Source organism: Manis javanica, chromosome 4 (assembly GCF_040802235.1).
Source record: "Manis javanica isolate MJ-LG chromosome 4, MJ_LKY, whole genome shotgun sequence".
Lineage (NCBI taxonomy): Eukaryota > Metazoa > Chordata > Mammalia > Pholidota > Manidae > Manis > Manis javanica.
In genome coordinates this window covers 4,316,671-4,342,103 of record NC_133159.1, presented here as the reverse complement: position 1 = coordinate 4,342,103, position 25,433 = coordinate 4,316,671, and the positions used below count along the sequence as shown (strand labels likewise).

The following is a 25,433-nucleotide window of genomic DNA, read 5'->3' as shown; positions in this document are numbered from 1 at the left end:
ACCAACGTGCCTGCCTGCAGGCTCTGGGCGTTGAGTCAGCCCTCGGGTCCTGCTGTGGGCTGTGATGTATCCTTAGAGTGTCGTGCTGGGGCCTGACTCCTGTATCTGTGACGGGGCCCCAGAGTTGGAAATAGGATCTTTGTAGATGCAATCAAGTTAAAATGAGGACTTACTGGAGTAGGGTGGGCCCTAAATCACAGACAGACAGACACACACACACAAAACAGCCACATGACAATGGCAGAGACTGGAGTGACCTGTCTGTATGCCAAGGAATCCAGGGGCTGCGGCAGCCCCCATAAGCTTGCTGAGGCAGGAAGGACCCTCCCCTAGAGCTTTCAGAGGGGGCTTACACCTGGGTTTCAGACTTGTGGCCTCAGAACTGGGAGGGAATCAGTTCTCTTGTTTTAAGCCACTGTTGGCAGTGTTTGTTACAGCAGCCTCAGGAAACTGAGCCAGGCCCCTTCTCAAGGTGGATCTGCCTCTGCGTAGCCTCCTTAGACTGATCCACCCACGGTTCCTCTCTGGCCTTTAAGACACACCTGGATTCCAGTTCTTCCAGGAAGCTTTCCTGGATTGGCCCAGCTGTAATGGATCGCCTGTGATAACCAAGCAACTAGGGAGGGTCTGTTCAGTGAGCAGGACCACAAGCCAAATACTGATCACAAACGCCTGCTGCCCCTCCCGGCAGGAGCCCATGACTGAGAGTCAGAAATTGCCGGCACTGTGACCCCTCACACTGCCAGGGCTCCTGCCTTCCTTACAAGGGTCTGCATCTGAGTGGCTCGGATGCAGGTTCCAGCCCCACTGTCGGGGAAGCAGCAGGAAGCAGACACATTGCAAGGGGATATTATGGGAAGTGGGTTGAGACTGAGACCACTCAACACCTTTCAGCCACTAATGACAGAGGCTTGGAATGTTCTAGGTGCTAAGAAGAGAGGAAGGCCCTGCTCCCAGCGGGTGCAGTTGAGCAAAAACAAGGTAAGAGACAGTGGGCGGTGTGCAACTGACAAAAGGACTGGGCCGGGCGTGAGGATGACTCATTAGGCATTTATTTAGGGAGGGTGGCCAGGGAAGCCTCTCTGAGGTAGGAGGTGACTGGTGGGAGGGAGCCCGCTGTGTGAAAATCTGGGGGAGCCACCTGCCAGGCAGGGGGAACAGAAAGTGGGAGGACCTGCAGAGGGAATGAGCTCGGGGTGTCCGAGATGCAGAAGGAAGGGGCATCCTGGATGGGGGGAAGAAGGGTCCGAGCTGAAATCAGAGGCAGGCAAGGGCCCAGCCCCTCCGGAAGCGCGGGGAGCGGGGAAGGGCGCAACGGAGCCAAGGCCAGTGCCCAGCCGCCGCCGCATGCGCCCAGGTCCTGTTCCAGCCGGCCCGTCGGAGGCCACGTCTCTGGACCCTCCTGTCACTGTAGCTGGGGGGTGTGGGAAGGGGCGCTTCCACAGAGGCTGTGCGGACTTAAGAATCCAATGCATGATTTTAAACAGCAAGAGTTGAGGATGGTTAAAAAAAGGTGGGGGTGGGTGGGTGCGGGGAAGCTAATAAGGCAGCTTTTTGCCAGCTACAGGCTCAGGTCAGCTGATAAAATGCCCAGCCCCCTGGCACAGTCGTCTCCTTGCTCCGCTGAGCACTGCTTATCTGGAGGCATTATCTCTCTCATATTAATATTTAAGGCCAAGTTTAGCTGCATCCCGGCCGTACTGCTGACGGGGAGCGTTAACCACAGGACGTGATTTATCTGGGATCTTTAATAACTGCTGGTGGTAGTCACAGAGGCCCCCGCTGCCGGATTACCAGAAATCCCGGGCGCGGCGCAGTGAAACACCAGCTGCAGGAAGGGCCGCGCGGGGGCGGCAGCCTTTGCCAGAGGTGCCAGAGGCTTCTGGGCTCTGTGCGGGATGCCCGGCTCCGGGTCTGGGGCCCCTCGCAAGTGCAGTGGGACGCAGGTGTGGGGCCGGTTCTCCGCGGGGCAGCAGGTGAAGAGGCTAGTCCGTCCTCCCCCAACTCCATGTGGGGTTCCCCGGGGCTTCCATTGCAAAGCACCACAAAGTGGGGGGCTTCATACCAGAGAAATAGATTCTCCCCCACCCCCCACCCGTTCTGGAGGCCGGAAGTCTGACACACGTGTGGGCAGGGCCAGGCTCCTTCCTGCCCCTTTCAGCTTCTGGGGGCTGCAGGCAGGCAGTCCTTGGCGGCCCTTGGCTTGTGGCCACATCGCTCCAGTTCTCTGCCTCCACGGTCACAAGGCCTTCTCAGAAGGACACCAGTCGCTGCATTTAGGGCCACCCTACTCCAGTACAGCCTCATTTTTAACTAAGTACATCTGACTCTATTTCCAAACATGGTCACCTTCTGAAGCATGGGTGGACATGAAATTTTAGGGGATAAGATTCACTGCAGTGCATCCTCCATCACAAATCATATCTACAACGGGGGGAGCTGGGGTCTTCCGGGGAGCGGACAGCTCTGGCCTGCCTCATGTTTACTGCTCTCTGGCCTTCTGATTCTCAAATGGGCCCCTGTCTCCTTGGCCTGGAAGGTTCCTCCCCACATCTTAAGGTGGTCCAGGTCCTGGCTGCCCCTGGCCTCGCTTCCTCCCTCAGGGGTTTGCTTACTTTTCTCTGCCTCCCTGCTGATGTAATGACCATGAGGCTAGAGACCTGTCCCTCCTGTTCAAGAGGCATCTGTCCCATTGATCTGTCCCATTGCCTGGAGTCAAGTGCACCTCAACAAACATTTGCTGAATTAATGAAAAGTATCGCGGACTCTCCCCACTCATCTCCCCTTTGAGAAATTTCCATCAGAATTAGGACCCCACTGGGGCAAAACTATGGACCTTTGTCCTTCCCTTAAGCGGGATTTAGAATACAAAGCCTGAAGAATTCTGCCATCTAATGGACTCACTGCAGAAGCGTTTTGTTTCTTTAAATGACAGCCACATGTTCAAACAACAAGCCCAAGGTCCAGACTGCACTGTCTATAGGAGAAAAAATGAAAACAACAGGGCTGGTCTGAGCTCTGCTTTCCAGAGAACAGCCAGATAAGCCCTGCGGCCTGTGTCAGATGGAAGCCAAAGACGTAGGGTTGCTCGATCAAATACAGGAGACCCAGTTAAATCTGACCTTCGGATGAGCAGATGACATTTCAGTATAACTGTATCTCAGATATTGTATGGGACATACTTACACTAAAAAAAAAAAAAACCACTGATTATCTGAAACTCAAATTTAACTGGGCATCCTGTATTTTTATTCACTAACTTTGGCCGCCACATACAGACTGGGCCTAGTGAGGGTCCCCTGTGGCCGACCGGCTGAGGCAAGGGCTTCTCCCTGGGAGCAGAGGAATGAAACAGCATGTATGCAATTTATAAATGCAAGCGCCACCAAGTGAGACTTCCATGGGAGGAGGTGGGCTGGCTGGACCACCGTCCCGGCTGCTGATTTCCAAGATGAGCGAGCTAAACAGGACGCCCTTTTGAGGTTCCAAGGAAATGTGGCCCTCCCTGCCTGTCATCTGGAAAACACTGGGACATTTAATCCACAGCCTTCGCTATCACGGTCACAGTCTCAGATGCAGCAAACGATTCAGAGCCACCTGTTGAAAACTACTTCCCATGCGGCAGCCCAGTTTAAGGACAGAAGAGGGGCTGGCACATCTGTGCCCCCAGGACCCACCCCAGGTTTTTGCTGCCAGGATGAATTTGTCATTAGAGATGATGAATCGAGGTATTTTCACTAATTCATATTTGGTGAAACCCTTTGTCCCAGTGATGTTGCAAGCTGGCAAGTGAAACGGTAAGTTTACCACTGCTGTGGGGTTTTGTCAAGAACGTGCACTCTCTCTTCCCGTGGACGATATGCCAAACTCCTAACCGTGCTCATCTTTGGAGGACGGGATTCTGCAGACTTTCATTCTCTTTCATACATTTCTGTACGGTTGGACCTTTTAAGCACAAAGTATTTCCCCAGCGCACGATAAAGCCGGCGTCCAGGTCCCCTGGGCTGCATGCCTCGTGCTGGGCCCGCCTCCAGCCTTGCTCCATGTATTTCCCTCCCCAGCCTAGCTCGGTCCTTACCGGTACTTCATGCCCGTGCGCTGCGCAGTGCAGCCGTCCAGGGAGAGGCCGTGCATGCGGAGGAAGCTCTCCATGTTCCTGGCCTGAGCGGCTGCCCGCACTGCCCGCAGCCGCTGCAGCTCCATCGTGTCAGTCTGGCGGATGGGGTGCAGGGCCCAGTCAGAGTGGCACCTGCTGTTCACGCTCCTCAGGCTCTCGCTGTACGTCATGGACAACATGGTACTGCCTGGCCTGGGAGCCACCGCTGTCCAGATGGGAAACGCCGAGTGGCAATGGGTTAGAGAAGGGGCTACTGCCCCCAGTGTCCAGGCTGGATGCTGGTCCCAGGGCAGCAGGGACACATCCTCCAATGAGAGCAGCCACCAAGCAGTCTTGGTGCTTGGGGATGGGGCCAGGCCCCCAGATGTAAACACCTCTTGGCTTGAGATTCTCAGTCCTCAAAGCTGCACTGTCTGGGAGCTCTGGCTAGGTCACCAACTCTGTCCCTCGTGCCCTTGAGACAAAAACAGGTGAAGCTGCATTCCAGGCGGGAGAACGTAAAGGTGCCCCAAATGAAAACGGGCAGGGAGAGCATGCAGAGCCCAGCCCCTGAAGCTGAAGGCGTGGCGCCACAGCGCCCTCTGGAGGTGTGCCCATGGTAAAACCAGGCGCAGGGTTGTCCCTGAGAAGCAGCTTGAGCACACCTGTCGCAAAGCAAACTCCAGTGTGATTAGGCCAGGGTGCACCGCACCCCCACACGTCACGGGGTCCCCCTCCATGAAGGCCCCTCTTTGGTTCACAAGCCTTGTAAAGGGAAACTATCACATACACATTCTCTGCTGGTAGAAAGCGCCACTGCACCAGCAGAGTCCTGTGGGCTCCATGCTCTGTGGCAGTTGAATATGTCGCAATCCAAGTATTTTGGCAATAGAAAGACTGGGTGGGATGCATTTAGGAGCGAGGTGACAGCGAGGAGAAGAGCTCTCTTATGGATAGGGAAATTTCAAAGCTGAAGTATGAAGAACCATTGCTAAACAGTCATCCTAAATGATGGTTACACCATTTCAGAGCTAAAAACAATAGAAATGTCCATCAATAGGGAAACTGTTATGTAAATGGAAGTCCATCCATATAATGGAAATTTGTGTAGCCTTCTGGAGAGTGGCATCTCCACATAGACTGACTGCTGGGTAATGAGTCCTAAGAGATGGTGGTAAAATACAAAGGGTAAGGGGAAGAAGCTTGTGCAGGGGACACTCCTGTGTGTGTTAATTCTCATACACGAGTGAGTGAATCAACGCAAGTGGCACTGTGGCTCTGCGTGCCTGGACTGGGCGCAAGGACACAGTGGCAGGGGGCAGGGATGCTCAGCAATCCTGAGACTCCCTCCGTGCCCTGACCATAGCCCTCTGCCCTGACCCAGAGGCCCGGGTGGCGGCCCTGGCATCATCACGAGGACAGAAGGTGAGAAGCGGAGTCGCCAGGTCAGCAGAGTCACTGCAGAGGCTCCCTGGAGCCTGGCCCTGGAGCTGGAGGGACCGGCACTATCCCGGGAGGGGCAGGGAGGGCTGTCGCGGGCTGTGGCTGTCCCTGAGGTGGCGCTGGCACTGCAGCCACGAGAGGCTGGCTCCTGACGTGCCTGAGGTTTCCACCCCGAAGCTGACACTTCAAAGCTCCCTTGCCTGCCATTTCTCCAGGACGCTTGTCACCACCTGACAGGCTAGTCCTCTCATATCATGTTTGTTGTACTTGACCCCGAGGTCAAGTCAGGTCAGGAGGGCAGGGTCTGCTGTCTGCTCTCCCTGCCGGATGCTCAGTGCCCACAGTGGCAGCCAGGCATTTTCCTCGCTGGGTCCGCAGCACTTGGCGCTGGCTCCCGTGCTCAGGCCTGGGATTCTCTATGGGGTGCCTTCTCCTGGGGAGGGGAGTTCTCAGGCCAGGGCTTCCAGTCAGCGGGCTCTGATCCACAGGGCGGGACCTGCAGGGCTCAGAGCTTCTGGTGTCCCCCAGGGTTTGAACTAAGGTCTGGGCTGGACACTAAAGCAGGCAGGCATGCCCTAGTGTGAACATCCTCACCTTCCAGAATTGCTCTGGGGGCAGCAGAGGGTTGGGGGCTCCAGGAGGGGGTTCATCTTGGGGGATGGAGCCATGGAGCCCCAGGGGGCAGTGGTCTCCATCCTCCCTGCCTGCTGGCTGGCCCCATTCCCTCCAAGTGCCCTAGGGGCGCAGCATCTGGCAGCTGCCAGTCCTGTGTGGGGCACATGCAGGCCATTCCTGGCTTCCCTGGGGGGGTGTCTGTGTGCAGAGTGGGGAGCAGGCTGCAGCTGTGAGGTTCTTACGGAAAAGCAGGAGCCACCTTGACACGTGTGTTCCCAGCCAGGCCGAGATCAATAGCCATTAGCTTTCAAGACATTACCCACAAAAAGCAACTGGTCTGGGCTGGCTCTGGAAACCTGGCCAAGGTCCAGGGGTGGGGATGACAGTGTGGCTAAGTGCCCAGGTTCTGGACAGGGCAGCCCTGTCACTGCTCAGTGCCAGGCAGGCAGGCACCTGGACTGCTCCCAGCCTCAGGCTCCCCGGCTGTGAAGTGGGAGGAACACAGGCCTGCTGAGCAGGCGACCTCGGGCTGCTTGGGACCCACCCGGACAAGTGGACAGGGGCCAGTGTCCCAGCTGGGAGCAAGCCACATGCGGGGACAACCAGGAGTTTGGGATAAGACACCAGTTATGCACTGTGAGGACAAAAAGACACAAAACAGGTTGGGGGTTACAAGAGCCGGCAGGAGGGTGGGCCTCTTGGGAGGGCCTGCGTGAGAGGGGCCTGAATGGCGTGAGTGATACCAAGTATCACTGGACGATGTTGGATAGGATGGAATGCGGGCATTCATAATGGCCCCTGGTCTGGCACAGAACACACATTCCTACTGACATAGGTCAGGGCAGCGTGCAGCCAGGACTTAAACAGCACCCTCTCTGCGGGGCTGGAGTCTCTCCTGCTTGTGATATTTTCTTATAGAGGCCTTGGGAGTGGGTGTGGGTGGCGCAGGGCCATCTGCAGCATGGAGGGAGGCCAGACACGCTCCACCTGTACCCATGGTTCAGAGGCAGGCTTGGGCCGGGCTGTAGAGGAGATCTGGGGTGGGAGTGAGAATGGTGGGATACGTCTACCAGGGGATCTGTGGTCAGTGGGCCACACGCAGTGTGGCAGGAGCTGGGAAAGTTTCCTCCTTGTAAGGTCCTTGAAGGAGTCAAAGTGCCCCCCAAGAAGGGCACAGAGGTACAGAGGAACTGGGCCGGTCAGCAGTGCTGGCTGGCGGGAGGGACAGGGTCTGGCTCCCCGGACTTCCCCACGTTAGGGCTTATTCCTGCTTCCTCTGAAGGCAACAGGAACAGGGTGGGGTCCCTGACGAAGGGCTCCCAGAAAGACACTGCAGGAGAAGGGAGGGCAAACCCACACTGGGGCTCCTGCCTCAGCCCCTCGCTTCCCAGAGCTCAGAAGGGCAGTGGTGACCCTGGCCTCTTCCTCCTCCTCACCAGCCTGCCCACCATGCCATTTCGAGAAACCAGTCCCCTTCCTCAACAGCCATTGCTAATCACGAGGCGCCTACGGGTCCTTCAGAGCTGAGGCCTTTTGCAAATCTATTCTCGCGGAGTGGCGGGAGGCTCGGGGGAATTCATAAATGAGCACTGTGACATGGAAAAACGAGGCAGACACGTTAACCCTAGTAAGTCAGTGGGAATCAGCATCTCCCCGAAGAGCCTGCCGCCTGGACTTCCTGAGCTGGGGGCTGCTTACTGAAAGCCACCAAAGCATGAAACACGAGGTTGGGAAGGAATCCTGAGTGTCACGGGTAAACAGTGACATGTGTCTCGCTATTACAGAGACCAGCCAAAGTTCCTGAAAGCAGGGATCCCAGGGAAGCGGCATCATTCCGGAGCGAGGCTTTAAAATGCACGGCATCACAACACAGCAAAACCAAAACATTTTTGCTCGAGAGCAGTCAGCACACCAAGGCCCACAAGCAGCCCCCGTTTCCAGACGGCCCCTCCAGACGGCCGCCAGGCCTCCCTGCTCCCATTCTCGAGTAAACTTGAAAATGCTGGACCTTAACGGTCACCCACAGAGGAACGAGCGGGATGCCTGGGTCTCTCCAGATGGGGCGATGGACGGTCAGGTCAGGGGCAAGCTCACCCAAGCAGCCGCACGCCCACCCTCTTCCCCAGCGGTCCTCAGCTACTGACTCCCGCTTACTAGGGCCTGTCTTTTTGGAGGTTTTCTGCTCTGCAAAGAGAGAGTCTAATTTCAGATCAGGCAAATGCAATCCCCAATACCGTCCCTGTGATCTCTGTTCCTGGGACACTTGTCCCCAAGCAGTGTCCCTGGAAGGTAGCGGCTGCCACTGGACTCCTGGGGCTGATGGGTGACTCACCTGCCTTCCCGGTGTCTGCACGCTGAAACGGACACAGTCTAGCTTATTAGGGCCACCGGGCTGTAAGGATCTGGTGCAGCAGCTTTCTCATTAGGGAGTGTCGCTGCAGAACGTCAGAAGCAATTGGTGAACAAGAGAAGTCCCCCACGGGTCGGGTCTGGAGGCAGCAAGTCCATTAGTCCTATTAGGGCGCTTTCATCTCGGTGCAAGAGGCTGAATTATTCACGAGCACCGCTTCCCCTAAAAGCCCGGGAAATGCAGCTCCGTGGTGCAGCCTGGCAAGGCGAACTCCAGGCCTGTGGGGCCAGCAGCTGGGGTTTGCTGGGGTCCTGCCATTGGCCACCCCCTCACACTGTGGGCCAGAGACACGAGCCCTGGGAACACAGGTGAGGGGCGGGCTGTGCTTTTTCTTATTTGGGGACACGACCCAGGGCTTGCAGCTTCTGTCCCACCACATTCCTGTGTCTGCAGTGGGGGGCCAGGGGCCCCATAGCATGTGACCACCACCACAGTGAAGGGGCTGGGGCCTGACGAGACCAACCCTCAGCCCACGGGGACAGACACCCCTCCTCCTCCTACAAGGGTGTGCCTCCACGTTGGTCTATCCTGTACTGCCAGTACCTAGAAATGGCTGGGAGGTTCTGAAAGTCTGTTGCTTGGATACCATACGACCAATCCCTCCAGGCAAGGGTGGGTGCAGGGACCCTTCGTCACAGCACATGTCCTGACCGGCGTTTGAAAATGCTTTGAGGCTGTACTCTGGGCTGAGGCTGTGCTGAGACCTCTCCTGGACGGCTGTGCCCCATGGGCACTTTGTGTCACCTGAGGGTCCAGAAAGTCTCAGCATGAGGTTATCTTCCAGCTGAAAAGGTGCGCCAGTGCATGTGCGATTTTGGGTGGAGGCTGAGCTGTTCACCCCATGACCAACCTTAAAACAGGGTGGCTGCCACTGCACACTGCGGGGGGGGGGTCACTGCCCCAGGCCAGGACGACAAAGGAAACAGGGGCCCAGAAGAGACCACAGAACCGGAGTAACTGGCGGCAGGTCATTACTGGGCAGGCCTCGGTGATGGCATTGGGGAGTTCTCAAAGGCCCAAGCGCCCCCAGCCCCCTGGCCTCTATGTCCCGTGTCACCCCTGGCTGGAGGTGGTCCTTCAGTGCCTGCTGATCAGTCACGGGCGCACGAAAATGGCTCCTGACATTCTGTCCACACGCCCTGCCCGCTTACTCCCCTTCCCATGGTATCTACGGCTTAGCCTCCCTGTGTCCAGCTCTCTGCCCACTGCTTGCTGCCTGCCACCAGGCTTCCTTCTTCCCACAGCACAGCTCACATGCCGTCTGTGGCTCCCGAGTGCCCACCGAAAGCAGTCCCGGCTCCTTCGCTCGCATCTGAGGCCCTGCCCAGCACCCCCACCTTCCTCTCAGTCCGGCCCCTCGTCCCTGCGTCCCATCCCTGGGGGCACACTCCTGTAACCACCACTTCCTGTTCTCTGGATGCCTCTCTGAGCCGTGGCTCAGGCGTCTACTGGAAGGTTCTTGTTGGTCTCTGATGAATCCCGCCCAGGCCTCCAGGTCCAGCTCAAAGCCCCGTGCTGCTTTCTCCGTGAAGCCTCCCTATTCTCAGGGGGCTGTGACCACTCCCTCCTGGGACCCCAGCACTCTTTGGGCTTCTCCAAACTTCAAAACAACGTGTTAGCCTTCTGGATACTGGTGGTTGTTTGGGTCCCGGAGTGGACTGCATTTCTTGCTGCCTCTTTGCTGCTGTCTGCATCACGTGGCGGTGGCTCCTCCCATGGGCTGGGAGTACATTTTCTTGCCCTCTGACATGGGGCACGGCCGTGAGACTTGCTTTGGCTAAGAGAATGAGCAGAAGTGATGGGGTGCTGGTTCTGATCGCAGGCCTACAGAGACATTACATGTTTCTGCTTGTCTTACGGCACTTTTGCCATGAGGAGACAGTGTCCCTGGGCACGAAGCATGGGAGGATGTAGGACCCAAAGTGTAGCTCGGAGTCAGACCCAGCTGAGTCTGGCCTGGATGAACTGATGCTCATCAACCCACAGACATATAAGCAAGAAACAAATGCTTCTTGCTGTATGGCACTGAGTTTTGGGGTTGTTTGGTAGAAATATTCTGTGTAACAGCAGACAGATGCAGGGTCTTGCCTCCCTTCCTAGTCTGTGAGCTGCCCGAGGGCAGGTGCACACCCTGCCCACCTTTGTCCTGTCAGCGGGGGATGCCACACCACTGATGGGCTGAAATGATTATCTGAGAGCCACGTCTGCCTGGGTGGCGAGGATGCCCCACTGGGAGAGGCACCCAGGATGTTAGAGAGGTTGTCATCCAGGCCCAAGAGACACCCCCATATCCATGTGAAGAGGGCACATTGGAGCCCCAAAGGGCAGGATGGCCAGAGCCTGTGGGCATCAGAACATGCAGCTGAGAGGCCAAGAGGGAGGTCTTCAGATCAGAGGGCTCAGTTCTTGTCCTCAGGGCAAGCAAGCCTCCTGGGGATGGGGTGCCTACCCAGAGGGTCCCAGAGGGGTGGAGGATAGGTGGGGTCTGTGGGGTTCTGAGGGCCAGCAGGGGGTGTGGAACACCATTCCACCTTGGCTCTGTTAGACCTGACGATCTACTTGGCACCCCGGGTGAGGCCCTGTCAGCTGGCCAGCGTGTGCCGGGCACATCCCTCCTGCGTGTCTGGCCTCATGCCTTCCCTCTCGGGATCTCCAAGGTCAAATCCTTCCAGGATGAAGGCCACACGCTCATTCTGATATATTATATAACAAACATTTCATCCAATAAAAGCATTTACAAGTCCAAGTTCAGACCTAATTCTTTCAGGCAAAGTCTGACCTAGCAAACGCTTTGGCAGAATCCAAGACTAGGTCATCTCTTTAGGGCTCTCTGTGAAGACTGAGACCGCACGGAGGCACTGAAGCACGGGCATGATCAGCCAGAGGACCCAGGCCCACGGTCACGTTCAGAGGTGGTGCGGTCATGGCAAGGTCAAAGCCGTGTGGACACCCAGTGGTGACCCCAGCAGCCCTGCGCCAGAGAGAACAAGGGCGTGTCGGTGGTAACCCCCTGGCTCTGTCCCCCGTGGGTTGGCCCGGTGCCGGGGAGCTGGTTCTGGGCAGAGGACCTCCCAGGCCTGAATGCCAAGACGCACACACACACCAGGGTCCTGCCCCCAAGAGCTGCAGTGAGGCCTCACACAGTCCCAAGCCCGGCGGCGCTGACCTGTGGATTCCATAACCCTGACATTTCCCGACAGGACGGAAGTGTCAAAGTAAATTCCTAGAGTCAGAGGCATTCCAAGAAGTGCATGTCTGGGTGGTGCAGCCCCAGTTCACAGGGGAGGAGCAGGCTGCCCAGAGGGAGGAGGGGACTCACCCACCTGGGGGACTTGCGGACCAGTGTGCCTCAGTGGGGCCGTGAGCCCCTTTTCGTGCCACGGCCCTCTGGGCAACACTGGTGCGCTGTTTCTCCAACAGGGCAATGCACTAGAGGGAGGTCGGTGAGTCTGCCTGGCCCGGGCCGTGTGGGAATTCCAAGCCCACTCTCCCAGAAGGTGCTGGCCTTTGACAGCCCAGGCCTCCGCAGGCTGCCAATCAGCCCAGACCCAAGGGAGAGGGGAGGGCAGCCGGGAGATGGGAGCTATGTCTGTTTTACTCTGATAACCTAAGAAGCACAAACCCACTGCAACAGGAGAGCCCCTTGGAAGCTGCCCCAGGAGTGAGGCTTTACGTAGATCTGGTGAGAGCTGGGCAGGTGTCAGAAGCTTGTTGGCTCAAATCAAAGCAAATTCCGGAAAGTTAGCACGCACAATGACCCTGAGTTCACGTTTTTCATTCCATAATGCCTTGCGGGTGGGCGCCAAGAGGGAGCCAGCCTGGAGCTTCCTGGGGATCGTATCATGACGTCCCAGAAGTCACCAGCCATCCCGGGTGGGCACTGCCCTCCCGCCCGCTCCCCCTGCCTCCAGCCTGCGGGTTTTAGGGAAAACGGAGCGCTTGTTACCTGTAAAACTGGAGCTGTCTTTTGGGACTCCCATAGCGAGTGCTGCGGACAGCGAAGGAGGAGAGAGAAAAGGAAGAGAGAGAAGAGTCCACAGTTGGCGTTACCCACAGGGAAGTTCCAGCCCGGCTCCAGCGACACCTCGGCCGGCCGCCCCACCCCGCTGCACCAGGCCGAGAACCAAGCGCTCGGCGGCTGCGCCACCTAGTGGCACACGAGGCAGAGGCCGCTTTCTTCGGATGCTGGGGGTCCTTCCGTGCCTGCCTCATTCCCACACGGAGCAGAGACATGGAGACAAGAGGTAAGCCTCTGGGGGACAGTCTGTTTGGGTCTTAATGAAACATGCTTTAGAACAATGGTCGAAAACCCTCAAACCGAGAAGTGCCCGTCACCCCACACGTTGGCAAGTCTGCATGTGACCATGGGGCCTTTTGGGGACCTTGAAGATGGAGGGACATGCCTTGCCTTGCGGGTTTCAGGCACCTGCTCTGGCTCAGGCCCTAACTCTTATCTAGAAAGATCCAATCAGTCCAGCTCTGTCAGCCCCCGGGATCCCAGTGACTGCCATCTGGGTTCTGTGCTCTGCCCACGGAGCCGTAGCTCTCACCCCACGCTTTCTGCATGCATGCCCTCCCTGTGGTTCAACCCGGGCTATTTTCCAAACAGAAAGACCTAGAGCTGGATTTGCAAGTGGCCTCGCCTGGGACACTGGGGAAGCTGGGGGGACCACTGGGGCTATGCGAGCCGTGCCAGCTGTGCCGTGTAGGACGGAAACATGGAAGCTGGGAAGGCCCCCCTCACTCTCGGCCTGTTACTCCAGGGGCGTACCTCCATGGAGTCTAATCCTGGCTTCATCCCACTTGGACAATATGGGGCGTTTCCTTCCCACTTGGTAAAGCTTCAGCTCCCTTCTATGGAGGAAACGCTTTCCTGTGAGCAGCCCAGAGACCTGGGGGCCTCCCTGGGTCCTTCCCTCTGGGCCCACGGGAGGAGCCTGGCCTCAGGGACCCCTCCTTGGAGGCATGACTGACCCTGGGGGCCTGGGTGGGGGTGGGTAGTCACCTGTAGATCATGCCGGGGGAGCCCGTCTGCCGCAGGGAAAGCCGAGCTGGGGAGCCCGTGGTCGATTCCGGATACATGGAGCTGGCGTCCCGCGTCCCGACCTGCCCTCTTCCTCACGAGGGGAGATTCTGGAGAAGCAGAGGCGCGGCAAGGGGTTAGATGTCATCACACGCCCTTTGTGGTCCCCGCTCTGTGGCTGGGAGAGCGAGTCAGTGGGGATGCGTGTGTGTCCCCCACAGGCAGGCAGGCCCGTGGGGCTGGGACGGGGCTGAGGGTCGGGCCCAGGGACGCAGTGCAGGGTTTCTACTCTGTCTCTCACTCTCCAGCCCTGTGCTTCCTGGGCGTCCTTCCGCCTCTCCCTGCTTTTTGGAGGCTCTGGACCCACTTTTCTGCTGCCCAAACTATGCAGAATCAGTGGTCTCAGAGGGAGTCTGTGGGCTGTCTGCCCATTCCAGGAAGTGGCACCACCTCCCGGGTCATCCCGGGGGCTTCGTTGTCCCCACCCCTTAACTCCAGTCCACTGCAGCAGCTGGTGCCACAGCTTAGCTTGCAGGAAGGCGGCATGCCAGCTGTCCCCATGACCCCAAGCTCCTGATGTTATCACACACCCTTTGTGATCCCTGCCCCTCGAGAGTGCATGGGACCTAACAACAAAACGAACACAGGTGATGGGATGTCACCTCTGTGATTAGGTGACATAGGCCATGCCTTCTGTCTCGCTAGCAGACCCTCTCCCTTGCTGGCTCTGAAGAAGCAAGCTGCTGTGGCGCAGAGGCCTGTGTGGCAAGGAAAAGAGGCCCTTAGTCCAACAGCGCAAGAAGACGTGACTCCTTCAAACCTATGTGCGCTTGGAAGAGTAACCTTCCCCAGTTGAGCCTCCAAGTGAGACCCCAGCCCTGGCCAAACACCTTGATTGCAGGCTCAGAAACAGAGAATCCAGGCAAGCTGTGCCTGAATGCCTGACCCACAGAAACTGAGATAATAAAAACTGTTCTAAGCCTCTAAGTTTGCAGTAACATTTTATAGAGCAACAGATAATGAATACCATAGCCATGTGCATCCCTTCTGCCACTGTCGCCCTTGACCGGAGCCACGGGATCAGATTCCCAACTGCCCCACTCTCACCCCCCAGCCCTGTTCATGCTCCACCAGCAGACAGGGAAAGTATTTCAAAAGGAGATTAGGTCATGTCACTTTCTCCCCTCTTCCCATGGCCATGGTCCCAGGCCCTCTTGCTCAGCCCTTAAATGACAGAACCAGCCACCCTGTCCTTTTCAAACAGGCCAAGTACACGCCCTCCACAGGACCTTTGTATGTATAGCTCCTTCTGCCTGAAACACCCTTGCTACAGACCTTCTTATTGTCAGGCCTCTTAGGGACTCTGCCCCTGACTGTCATGCCCAGGGATTCCTGTGCAGAGAGGCTATGAAGGGGACACCAGGGTTGTCCCCAGGTGTGATGTCCTCATTTCCTCTGGAGGACCTCCACCAGGAGCTGCTGGTGTTGCTCACTGCTATATCCCCTGGCTCAGAATGGGCCTGGCACTTGGCTCCTGAAAGGGTGACCATCCTGTGATCCCAAACTGCTTTGCCCTGTGCCAATGGGCAAAGGGATGGTCTAGGCTCACAACAGCCCAGCCACCCGCACCGGGGTCCTGAAACTGTATTAAGCATGTTCCTCAGCCGAGGGTTGGCCTTGGAGGGCTTTGTTCACCTCACTCTTCCTGTCCTCCTCACTGGGAAGCGGGCTTCCTCTGGACACTCCCCAGTCCTCACACCAGGCACCACATAATACACATCGTTTCCCGCCTATAACTGAGGGTGTCTGAGGGTGTGAGCATGTGTGTAAACACGGTGGAAAAATGGGGAGAGAAAATTCAAGGAGTCACTACCTTGGCAGCCTCCTGGAAATGATGGGGGGCCAGTGCAGGCCCCTGGAGTTTTCTTCCTAAGGAACCTCATTAGGAATGGAGTGATGAAATGAACTACAAATGCACATAAATCCATATAAGAGATGCAGCAGCAGATTTGTGGACAGCGAATCCAGGGTCTTCCGGCTCATCACATGATTCCTCAGGAATCGGGGTGATGTAATCCTCACAAGCCTCTCCCAGGGCCCCTGGACACTTCTTTCCAGACCTTGGCTGCTCGGCCCTGTCCATCCTGCCTGGTGGGATGGCTCCACACCGACACTCAGGGCTCCTGCTCACCTCCTTTACTCTGGGTGTCCATCAGGGTCACTGTCACCAGGTGTATCAGCCCAAATTACAGCCGTCTGGATCTATGCGAGAAACTCAGAGCCCCATGTGGCTGCTGGACACTGCACTTTTGGGCTACCATATGCCCAGAGGTGAATGCATCTGGTCTGTGCAGCAGCTCTTCTGCAGGAGGTCAGTTACACGGCTCTGGGGAAACTGAATTCCTGCGGCCTTGGGGGACGGCCCTCAAGGGCGGCCTCTCCTTTGTACCGTTAGCTGCTCTCAGAGGCTGCTCTCCCAGATGATCCAAGGCATGAAAGCTAATCATCTCACTGACATCATCAACCTTAAGTCAGAGGATGGCAGGCTCACTGGTGCACAGAATGCCAGTCCAGGCCCTACAGTGTGCGAGTGTTGGTAGCTGCCTGTACAGAGCCCTGGCACAGATATGAAACCACGGCCACAGAAGTGAGGCTGTGCAGAGCTCTGGGCACCACATTCAACTGTACTGGTCCAGTGGCCACCTGGGAAGAGGTGAGGGGGCACAGAATGTCCTCGCAGAGTCATACCCAAGGGGATGGGGACCAGGCAGGCAGGAGCAGGCTGGGATGCATATGCCCTTAACTGGGGGTGCAGCCCACCCACACATTAGTCCTTCCTCTCTGGCTTTCCCAGGGCCCAGCTGCTGAGTGGTGGCACCTCAGCTCCTAACTTGCGCACTCAGGGGTGATTAGCTTCCAGGAGTCCAGAATCACAGACTCAGTCTGAATATGAGACGGTGTGGGGGCTGAGTCTCCGATTCTATAGATGCGGGGTGGGCCCAAGAATCTGCATTTCTAGTGAGTCCCTAGGTGGCACCATTTTGCTTGTCCAGGGACCACACTGTGAGAGCCACTGGCCTAGGGCCTAGGTCCTGGGCCAGGAGTTGGCAAACTCCAGCTAGTGGGCCATATCTGGCTCCCTGTTTCTGTAAATTAGGTTTTATTGGAACACCTCCACACCCACTTGTTTACCAATAGTCTGTGGCTGCATTTGTGCTGTGCTGGTGGGGTGGAGTAGCTACAGTAGAGATTGGCTTGCAATACTCACTACCTGGCCCCTTACAGAGCAAGTCTGCTGACCCCTGTTCTAGGCCAGCCTGTCCCTCACCTCCAAGATGATGACTGCCTAGCTCCTCTCTCCTGAATCGCCCAATGCCTCCTCTCCCAAGTCACTCCCAGTTCTTGACTTTGCTGTTTCCTCTGTTCTAAACAAAATAGAAGCAACCAGAAGCCAGCTTCCCCGGACCCACCCACCAACATCAGCACACAGAACTCTGCTGCTACCCTGATGCCCCGGCCACACCCACGTGGGTCCCTGAGCACACACCCCACCCACCAAGGGCATCCTGCAGCGACAGCCCAGAAGTGGCACACCAATTCCCCGCCCTTTATGGGGCACTGCCATCTGCGTACAGCTCATTGTTGTTTCTCCTGTCTTAAAAAACCAAAAGCAGTTTCTTGGACTTACTTCATTCTCTGCTGTTGCCCTATTTCTCTCCTTCCATTCATAGCAAAACTCAACAAAGCTGTCCTTTCTTGTCTGCAATTCTCCGCCATTCTGCCCTCACTGTTCTGGGGAAGCTGCTCTTGTCTCCCTGTTGCTAAGTCCAAGGGCGCCCATCGTATGGGCTGCCCCCACCTTCCTTGTGACCCCGCGCTCTCCAGGCCATCTCCTGCCTCTCCGGCTGCCCCTCCTCAGTCTCCCTGGCCGCCTCCTGCCCATCAGTCTGATCTCCAGCTGTGGTGGCTGCCAGGCTTAGGCCTTGAATCTCTCTTTTCCATTCACACAAGTTCCTCCGATTCTGCTAGTCCTCTGGCTCTGAACTCTGATACACTGGGGGCCCACCTGCCCTGTGACCTGTTGGACCTCATTCCCCATTGTCCCCTTGCTGACTGTGCCCCAGCCATGAACCCAGCACACCCTCCTGAGGGCTTCTGCACCTGCTCTTCCTTCCACCTGATGTTCTTGGACCCCCGAGATCCTCCTGAGGGCCCCGACTCTGACCTTTGCCTCTTTATACAAAGGTGACCTTTGTATACCTCATATCTTAAACTGCAAACCCCACCTCGGCACCTCCCCTGGTCCCTTCCTTGTGTCATTTTTCTCCCAAGCAGTTGCTACCTAACATATCTTATGCTTCACTTACTGTCTCTATGATCTGACACCTCCCCCAGGATGCCAGCTCCAGGGGCTTGTCTGCTGTGTCTGCATGTAGGAAACACTCAGATATTTGTTGAATAAATGAATGAATGAATGAACAACCCTGTGACTCAGCCTGCTGAAGGCCCATCCAGGGAAGCGGCTCTGTGTCACTGCATGTAGAACACCCAGGTGACAGGAAGGCTGGGGACGCTGCCTGCTCGTGGGTGGGCCGTCTTTTCCGGGGTGGTGCTCAGGGCAGCTCCAGGCCAGGGAAACCGGCCCCACTGAGGCAGGCGTCCCTGGGGGAAGCTACCTGTCCTGCCCCTCCCCCTACCTTGCATGGGCTCAGGAAGGTCAGGCTCCCTCCCAGATAGCAGCCAGCTCCTCTGCCCACAGCTACAGCTGGCCACTGGCCATGCCCTGCTGCCCACCTTCCAAGGAACCGCAGGGCTCATTCCTCTGGGGGGTCTGGCACCTTGGCTACCTCAGGGGAGCAGGTGCTGGCGAGGTTTCTCACATGCCCGCTGACCGCCTCCTCGCGCTGCAGCTGCCACCGCCCAATCAGGAGCGACTGCACCCGCCCAGCGGCCAATCCCCGAGCAGCCGACGTCCCAGCGGGATGGTGCCAGTTAAAGGCCCTGCGGAAGGAGGCGGACAGCCTTGGGGCTGCAGAAAGACTGGGAGGAAGGCTTGGGCAGCTACCAGAGGTCACACCTCGAGTTCACACCTGGAGATCACACCGGGCGCAGGAGGAAAGTTGACTCGGTTCGTGCTGTGGGTCTGCAGCCCGGGGCCCTGCACTCCTGCACGTGCGCTTGATCTGTGTGTGACCCGGAGCAAGCCACCCGATTTATGCGTGGAGCGCCGGACGCTCACAGAGGCCGCCAAAACCTCCTCGTGGGCGCAAACAGAAGCAAGCCCCGGAGACGCTCAGAGTCCGGGAAGTGGGTGGGGGTTGCGGGCTGGGTGCGCCCTGCTCCCCCTTCACAGGGTGTGCCCACAATTTCTAAAACTTCAAACATTAGAAACATTGTAAAAATTCAGAACAGCAATGAACACCCCTGTACACATCACCCTACTCACCAACTACTGTCTGCCTTCTTTGCATACCCGCCCCGCCCTCTCCCGACCCTCTCCCCCTCCCCCTCCCTCCTCTGCTCACTGACACACACCCACTCACATGCACTATTTTCTGAACCATTTGAGAGTAAGCTCCTGGGCTTCAAGCCTAAATACTTCAGCACACATCCCGGGAGGGCAACTTCATCCCACATACCACCCCATGGTCATATACCAACCGATACACAAGACTACGTTCAAATTTTCCCAGTTATTCCAAAAACACATTTTATAGCTTTAAAAACCACCCGGCATCCACTTATGGTTCACACTGGCATTGGCTTGTCCCTGTCTCTCCTGACTGAGCACCCTTGTAACCCTGACCATTTTTTTTGTTTTTCACGACAGTTTTTGAGAAGCTCAGGCCATTTGTCCTGCAGACGGTCCCACTGTTTGGGTTTGCGTCATCATTAGACTTGGCTGAGCCGCTTCGTCAGGGCGCATGTCCATCCAGAAGACACACATGCCAGTCCACCGTGGGTGATGCCAGGCCCAGGCACCTGGTTAGGGTGCCTTCTGCCTTGGCACGATGTGTTTCCTGCTTCATAATTAACCAGTGATTTCGGGAAGGGTGCGCTGAGGCTGTGTGAACAGCCAGGTTCCCTGCAACCTCTCCTTGTGGGTGTTTTCTCAACTTCAGGTTTTCCAGAAAGGCCAACATGTTTCCAGTTAGGGCTCTCTGTGCGGAGAGGGCAAGGGGTAGGAGGCCCAATCGAAACAGATAGAAAACAGATTCTTGGCAGTCTCAGCCTGTGGACAGAAGAGCAGCCCAGCAGCCCTGCAAGGCCTTGCTGAGGATGCAGTGGTGGGGTGAGGGTCCGTGGGCCCCTCTGTGTAACTCTTGGGCCTGGGACTGGCTCTGAGACATGCAGTTGGCAGTCCTCTGGAAAAGTGGGCCCATGACATGATTGTAAACATGGACAGGCATGTTTACGTGCACACAGAGGGAAAGCCCCAGATTAAACCAGAGGAACTGTGTAAAAAAATCCTGGCTCACAGTAGACCAAGAGGAGGCACCCTCGACGAGACGAGCAAGCCCTCTCTCAGGCTGTTTCCTCATTTGCAAAATGAGAGCCTGGCCTGCATGACCCTCAATCTCCCTGTTGGAGCTAAGGATGAATGACCATATTATTCTGGAAGCAAATGTCCCTGGGGGATTCTGAGTTGGAGGTGAGAGGGGTGCTCTTTCCCTCCCTCTTCCCATCCCCGGGGACCATCCCTTCAGCCTGGGCATTAAAGATGAAGTCTGTAGTCTCTCCGGCTTCACCAGAGCTACTTGCAAGAACTCAGTGCATCTGGGAGACACAATAAAGTGAAAACACAGCTTAAAACAATAAACCATGAAGGAAGGTCAGACCCAAGCCTGTGAATCCAGGATGGACCCACAAATAACAGGAGACATTTTCAGACTGGGCCTGGGCAGGGACAGTTTGGGTACCCAGATGCTCTTGTTGACTGAGCTAGCATCTGACTGGCACAAAAGGAGTTATAGGAGATGGAGTCATCAGCCCCGACTCCCTCACTTCTCCTGGTGTCCGTGTCCTTTGCTGTGTGACTTTGCTACCTCCCCCTCACACACACACACATACACACACACGCACATGCACATGCCTTGGCCAGTGGGGTGTGAACAGAATGTCCATGAGTAGGCTACAGCCTCAGCCATAGGAACTTTCTCTGGAGCGTCTGCCAGTGCCATGGATGAATGTGCCCCAGACCACCCACTGGTCCAAGGGGGTCGGGCTTCAGGGGCAGGAACCACCCGGCCTAGACTGGGCACTGCCAGGCTCCCTGGGGCGTGGAGCCAGCGCATGCAGGAATGCGCGATACACGGAGGCTTACTGTGGCCTGCACCAGGGCTCTTCCACAGCAGGTGACCGCACTTCGACTTCAGCGCTCCTGGGAGCGCTCCGTGCTGGCTTTCATCTTCAGGGTCACCCTCATTGCATTAAATCGCAACTGTGGTGAGGGTGGGAGCTATTTCCAGTTACTAGACAAGAAGGCCACGTGTGTCTCCCTGCTGTAGACTCGGGAGCACAGAACCTGGGTGGTGAGAACCTTCGTTTAACGGGATTTCTTCATGCAAAGTTAGCACATTGGCCACTGGGGAGGGTAACTGCTCCTAACTCGAAATCTTGCCAGAGCATGTCAGCAACGCTTCCATCTTCCTGGGCAGGGGTGATGACACAATTCCACCCTCTTTGGGTGCCCCAAGGAGACCATTCCAGGTGTCAGGGAGGAAGGCGAGGCTGCTGTTCAGAGCCGGCTCCTGGCCTGAGTTCTAGCTCTGATGTCATTGGCGTATGGCCTTGGGCAACTCTCTCAATCCCCCCCGGCTGTCAGTTTCCTCATCTGAGAAATGAAAAAACAGGAGCATCTTAAGTGCTAATGGGTGGGTGCACAGTGAGGGCCACTGGGGGCCTGGAGTGCCTCTTGGGAGGCCACCGGTCACAGCTCCTTCCAGAATGTTTGCACCGGGTGCAGAAGGCAAATGAAGCCGCTCTTGAGCAGATACATCCCCGAGGTGGCTACTCCGAGGCAGGGGTGTCACCTCCAGAAAATCACTTTTTAGGGTCCTCAGACTTGCTGCATGATCTGTTTCCCCCTTGTTCCCTCTGTCCTTCATTCCCAGAAGTCTGCTCATCTTTTCCTGCAGATGTGACTCAGTGTCATGGGATCTGGCTTCCTAGACCCTCTGCAGCTGCATCCCAATTCTGGACCATCCTGGCAGTGCAGTTTCCAGAAGGTTCCCTACACACCTGAGGTCTTTAAGAATCACAACAGTGCATGAGTTACCTATTGCCATGTGACAAGGGTTAGCAGCATAAAACAACATTTCTCCTGTGGTTTGGAGGGGCAGGAACTGCGGACCAACTTGGCTGGGCGGTTCTGGCTCGGGATGCTGGAGGGAGCTGCTGTCTCATCTGAAGGCTGGACTGAGGCCAAGGGCTCTCTGCTTAGATGCGTCACGCACGTGGCTGGAGGCAGGGTACTCCCACTGGATTTCCTGCGCCAAGGCAGCTCACCTCGCCCAGAGCAAGGGATCAAGAGAGAAAAGCTGCAATGGCTTTTATGACTGAGGCTGGGAAATTTTGTTCTTTTTGTTGCAAAGACCAACCCTGATGTGAGGCTGGGCATGAGGACCAGGAGACAGGGCTGCGGAACCCATCTTGGAGGTGACTACCATGACACCATGCTGGACTCTTCTCCACGTTTACTGCATCCCCATCTCTTCTGAACGCCAGGACGCTGGCTCCGCCAGGGCAGGGAGCTTCATCGTATCTTTGGTTCACTGCAGTACCCCAGTGCCCCAAGGGCCAGCCACAGGGTGGGTGTGCAGCGAATGCTGACTAGGGGAGGCAGGGAGGAGAGGCGCCTGCTGCCTGGGGGTGACGGACATCCAGGTGGTCCTCCCGGAGGCCAAGGCTTGGGACTGGGCCTCCAGCTCAGGCTTCCTGAACTGACAGTACTTTGCATGCTGTTTCTCGAGCCCTGGAAGTCCTTCCTGCCGAAGCCCTCAGGTCCTACTATGACTATTAGAGGGCACAAAACCACCGCCTTTTATGGGGCCAAAGCCTGCAGGAGCCACGGCGGAGGCTGTGTGCCACGTAAGAGACAGGAAGAGGTGTATGTACTTGAAACCACATGCGTCCGGAAGGTTGCGTAACACCCCCTTCCTCTCTCTCCCAGAAGCCAGATGCCCCAAGCTGGGAGCCCACCTCTCCTATGAGCAAGGTTGGTGGTGAGGAGTGAGTGCTGCTGGCGAAGGTGGTTACTGTATCTGAGTGCACACAAGTATCAGTTCTGCCTGTGGGGTCGATTCGGGGAGCAAGCAGGGAGGCCCAGGCCTGCCAGGATGCCCCAGGCCTGCAGAGGGGTCTGGCATCAACAACCCAGTTCCCAAGTAGCACCATCAAATCTTGCTCGGATTCAGATGATGGGGAGACAGTGCAAATGTTGCTAGGGGTTGGGGGTCATGGCCAGAACCCCCTGCTCTTTGCCAGAGAAACCTCAGACTTTTCTCCAAGCTCCCAAGGCCTGAGCCAGGGGAGCAGAGTGGCATGCTGACCCGCCAACCTGACACCAGCTGGCACGGATGTCACGTGGTCAGACAACAGCGGAAGTATGGGAAGACCAAGCTACGAGCCCCATGAATAATTTCTTAAAAGGATCAGTCTAAAGATGTCAAGCTTTTCAAAGTAACATTCACATGCTTATCCCCTGATAACAAGTTGACCCAGCAGAGACCCCAGGTCTAGACTACTGCAGGGCAGATCCCCATTCACATCTAATGAATGCCACAGTTAAAAAGAAAGATCATGGTCAAAAGAGCCCAACCTCTCCAAAATATTGAAATGCTGTCCTCCCACACGGTCCTCTAACCCTGGTCCACACCTGTTTCTTGTGCGCCTGCACGCCGAGTACCTTCAGCGGAGGTCTGGCTGTGGCTCCTGGCCACGTCCAGCTGTGCACAGTGGTGGATGGGGGTCTGCGGGGGTTTGCTGGGGTAAGCGGCCGAAGGCCCCCAGTCTTGGGAACAGCTGCCCTCCCTCCCTGACAGGAAATGGAGGCTCCGACCATGGAGCCCAGGGGACCTCATCTCTCAGTGGTGGCTCCCCCAGCTCCATACTGATCCAGACAACCACAGGTGGAAGGGTGCCATGCGTGCAAGGTCCTCACTCGACACCCAGCCAGAGGGGGACTCAGTACTTTACAGATCGTGTGAGCTGCGGGGAGTCAGGGCAAGATGCAGAAAACAAGCCCACATGTGCTCTGGAATCTACAGCCATTCCGGAGCGTCCAGGCCACAGGCCTCCCTTCTGCCATTTGTACAGCAAAGCCCTCCTGCTGCACCCTGGGAGGCTCCCAGCCTCTTCCCCACCTCCATTTGGCCACTCTGGCCTCCCACCATGACCACACCCTGCACCAACATCCTGCTTGGGCCCAGAGGCAGAGGAGAGAGTCAGGTTAGGCTGGGGGGGAGGAGGCACTGGGCTTTCTGCCCTCCCCCTCATGGTGACCACAGGCTGACCTCCAGCACAGAATGACAGGGCGGTGAGGGCTTCTTGGGGTCTACCAGCCACCCTCCCCCTTAGTGTGCACTCAGCATTGAAGGAGAGAGGAGGGGTGGGGACCCATTTGTTTTGTTTTTAGGGCAGAAACCCTCATATCTTTGGCGTGTGAACACATTCCACTGAGCTGGGAAATTGCAGGCCAGGGGCTCCTGGGAGGCAGCAGATGGGCAGGAATTTTTCCCTGGGTTTGCAGCGGCTGCGAGGCAGCTGGTGCTCCCCACCCCCCAAAAGGGAAGAGAGGTGGCCCTGCAGTGCTCTTGACCTCCAGGCGGCTCCTGTCTGGTTGCCCCAGGGATGAAAGCAGAAGCTACCAGCTCCTGGGGCAGAACCGTGTCTCCGTCAGACACCACCGGGTGCCAGCCTGCTGCGCCCATCTGCCTGTCTGCCTGCCCAAGCAGTCAGGGTTGTGGGAGGCCTGCCATTCATGCCCCTCGCAGGGAGGATGCATGCAGCTGCTCTGCCCAGCCTTTGGGACAGGCATCCAGGGCTCTGGGGCACAGAGTCCAGGGCACTGGCCCAGGTAACCCAGGACATAGGGGAGCACCCAAGCCCTGCTCAAGCTGCCGGGGTGCTGTCCCCCCAAGCACAAAACCTATGCTGGGAATAGGGTCCCTGAAACACCCTGGGTACCTGTTCCTGGATCAAAATAGCCAGAGAAAAGACCATTTTCGAGCAGACGAGGTGGAAGGTGAACTGCCGCGGGGCCACGGGGCCAACCAGGAAGTTGAACGCCATGCAGAGCGGGATGCCTGGCAAGCCAGGGCCCCCGGGGTGTGGCCTCCAGTTCCTAGGCGTGCCCCGTGGAGGGCCTCAACACCCCAACCCTCCTGGCAGTGCAGGAGGGGGCCGGGGTGTGAGAAGGGGAAGCTCACTGGGTGTGTCTCTGCTCCAGACCAGGTCACGGGCCCTCTTGGACAGGCAGCGGCCCCTTTCTCAGGAGGGAGGGGGACAGATCCGTGCTGGCCAGCTAATCTTGGTGATGGAGAGTTCCTGGTTATGGTGCTAGTTTTGTGCCGGAGCTGGATGACCCCCTTCTACCTGGACCCCCCCTCTGATTGTCCCTGCAGCCTTGGGAGGTGTCTTGCTTCTCTTCCCACTCCACAGATGACACCAAGAGTCAGAGGTCAGGCCCATGGCTGGGATTCCAACCTGGGGCTGGCCAATTCCGAGGCCGAGCTGGGCACACTAAGATGTCCTCCAGCCGATGGCGAGCCTGAGGCAGGCCCGTCTCATTGGCCCTCATCCCCAGTCCCAGCGCTGCTGGGACACAGCAGGTGCAAGCAAACGAC

At 57.1% G+C, this 25,433-nt stretch overlaps 1 protein-coding gene across 5 annotated transcripts in view; it reads right to left on the bottom strand.

The window, feature by feature from the left end:
* KCNAB2 (potassium voltage-gated channel subfamily A regulatory beta subunit 2) overlaps nt 1–25,433 on the bottom strand; it is an 84,460-nt gene that overhangs the window by 37,285 nt on the left and 21,742 nt on the right. The window contains exons 1-3 of one of the 5 annotated variants that reach the window (XM_017653820.3): nt 24,775–24,912; nt 13,570–13,697; nt 12,511–12,552 (exon numbers count right to left, since the gene is read on the bottom strand). The exons of 1 other annotated variant lie outside the window; for it this stretch is intronic. In XM_017653820.3, coding sequence (XP_017509309.1) covers nt 12,511–12,552; nt 13,570–13,646 — 119 coding nt within the window. In that variant the 5' untranslated portion in view covers nt 13,647–13,697; nt 24,775–24,912. Of the gene's footprint in view, nt 1–4,078; nt 4,312–12,510; nt 12,553–13,569; nt 13,698–24,774; nt 24,913–25,433 lie in introns of those variants that run through there. 3 more of the 5 variants (XM_017653819.3, XM_017653821.3, XM_037000174.2) reach the window with 3 other exon arrangements.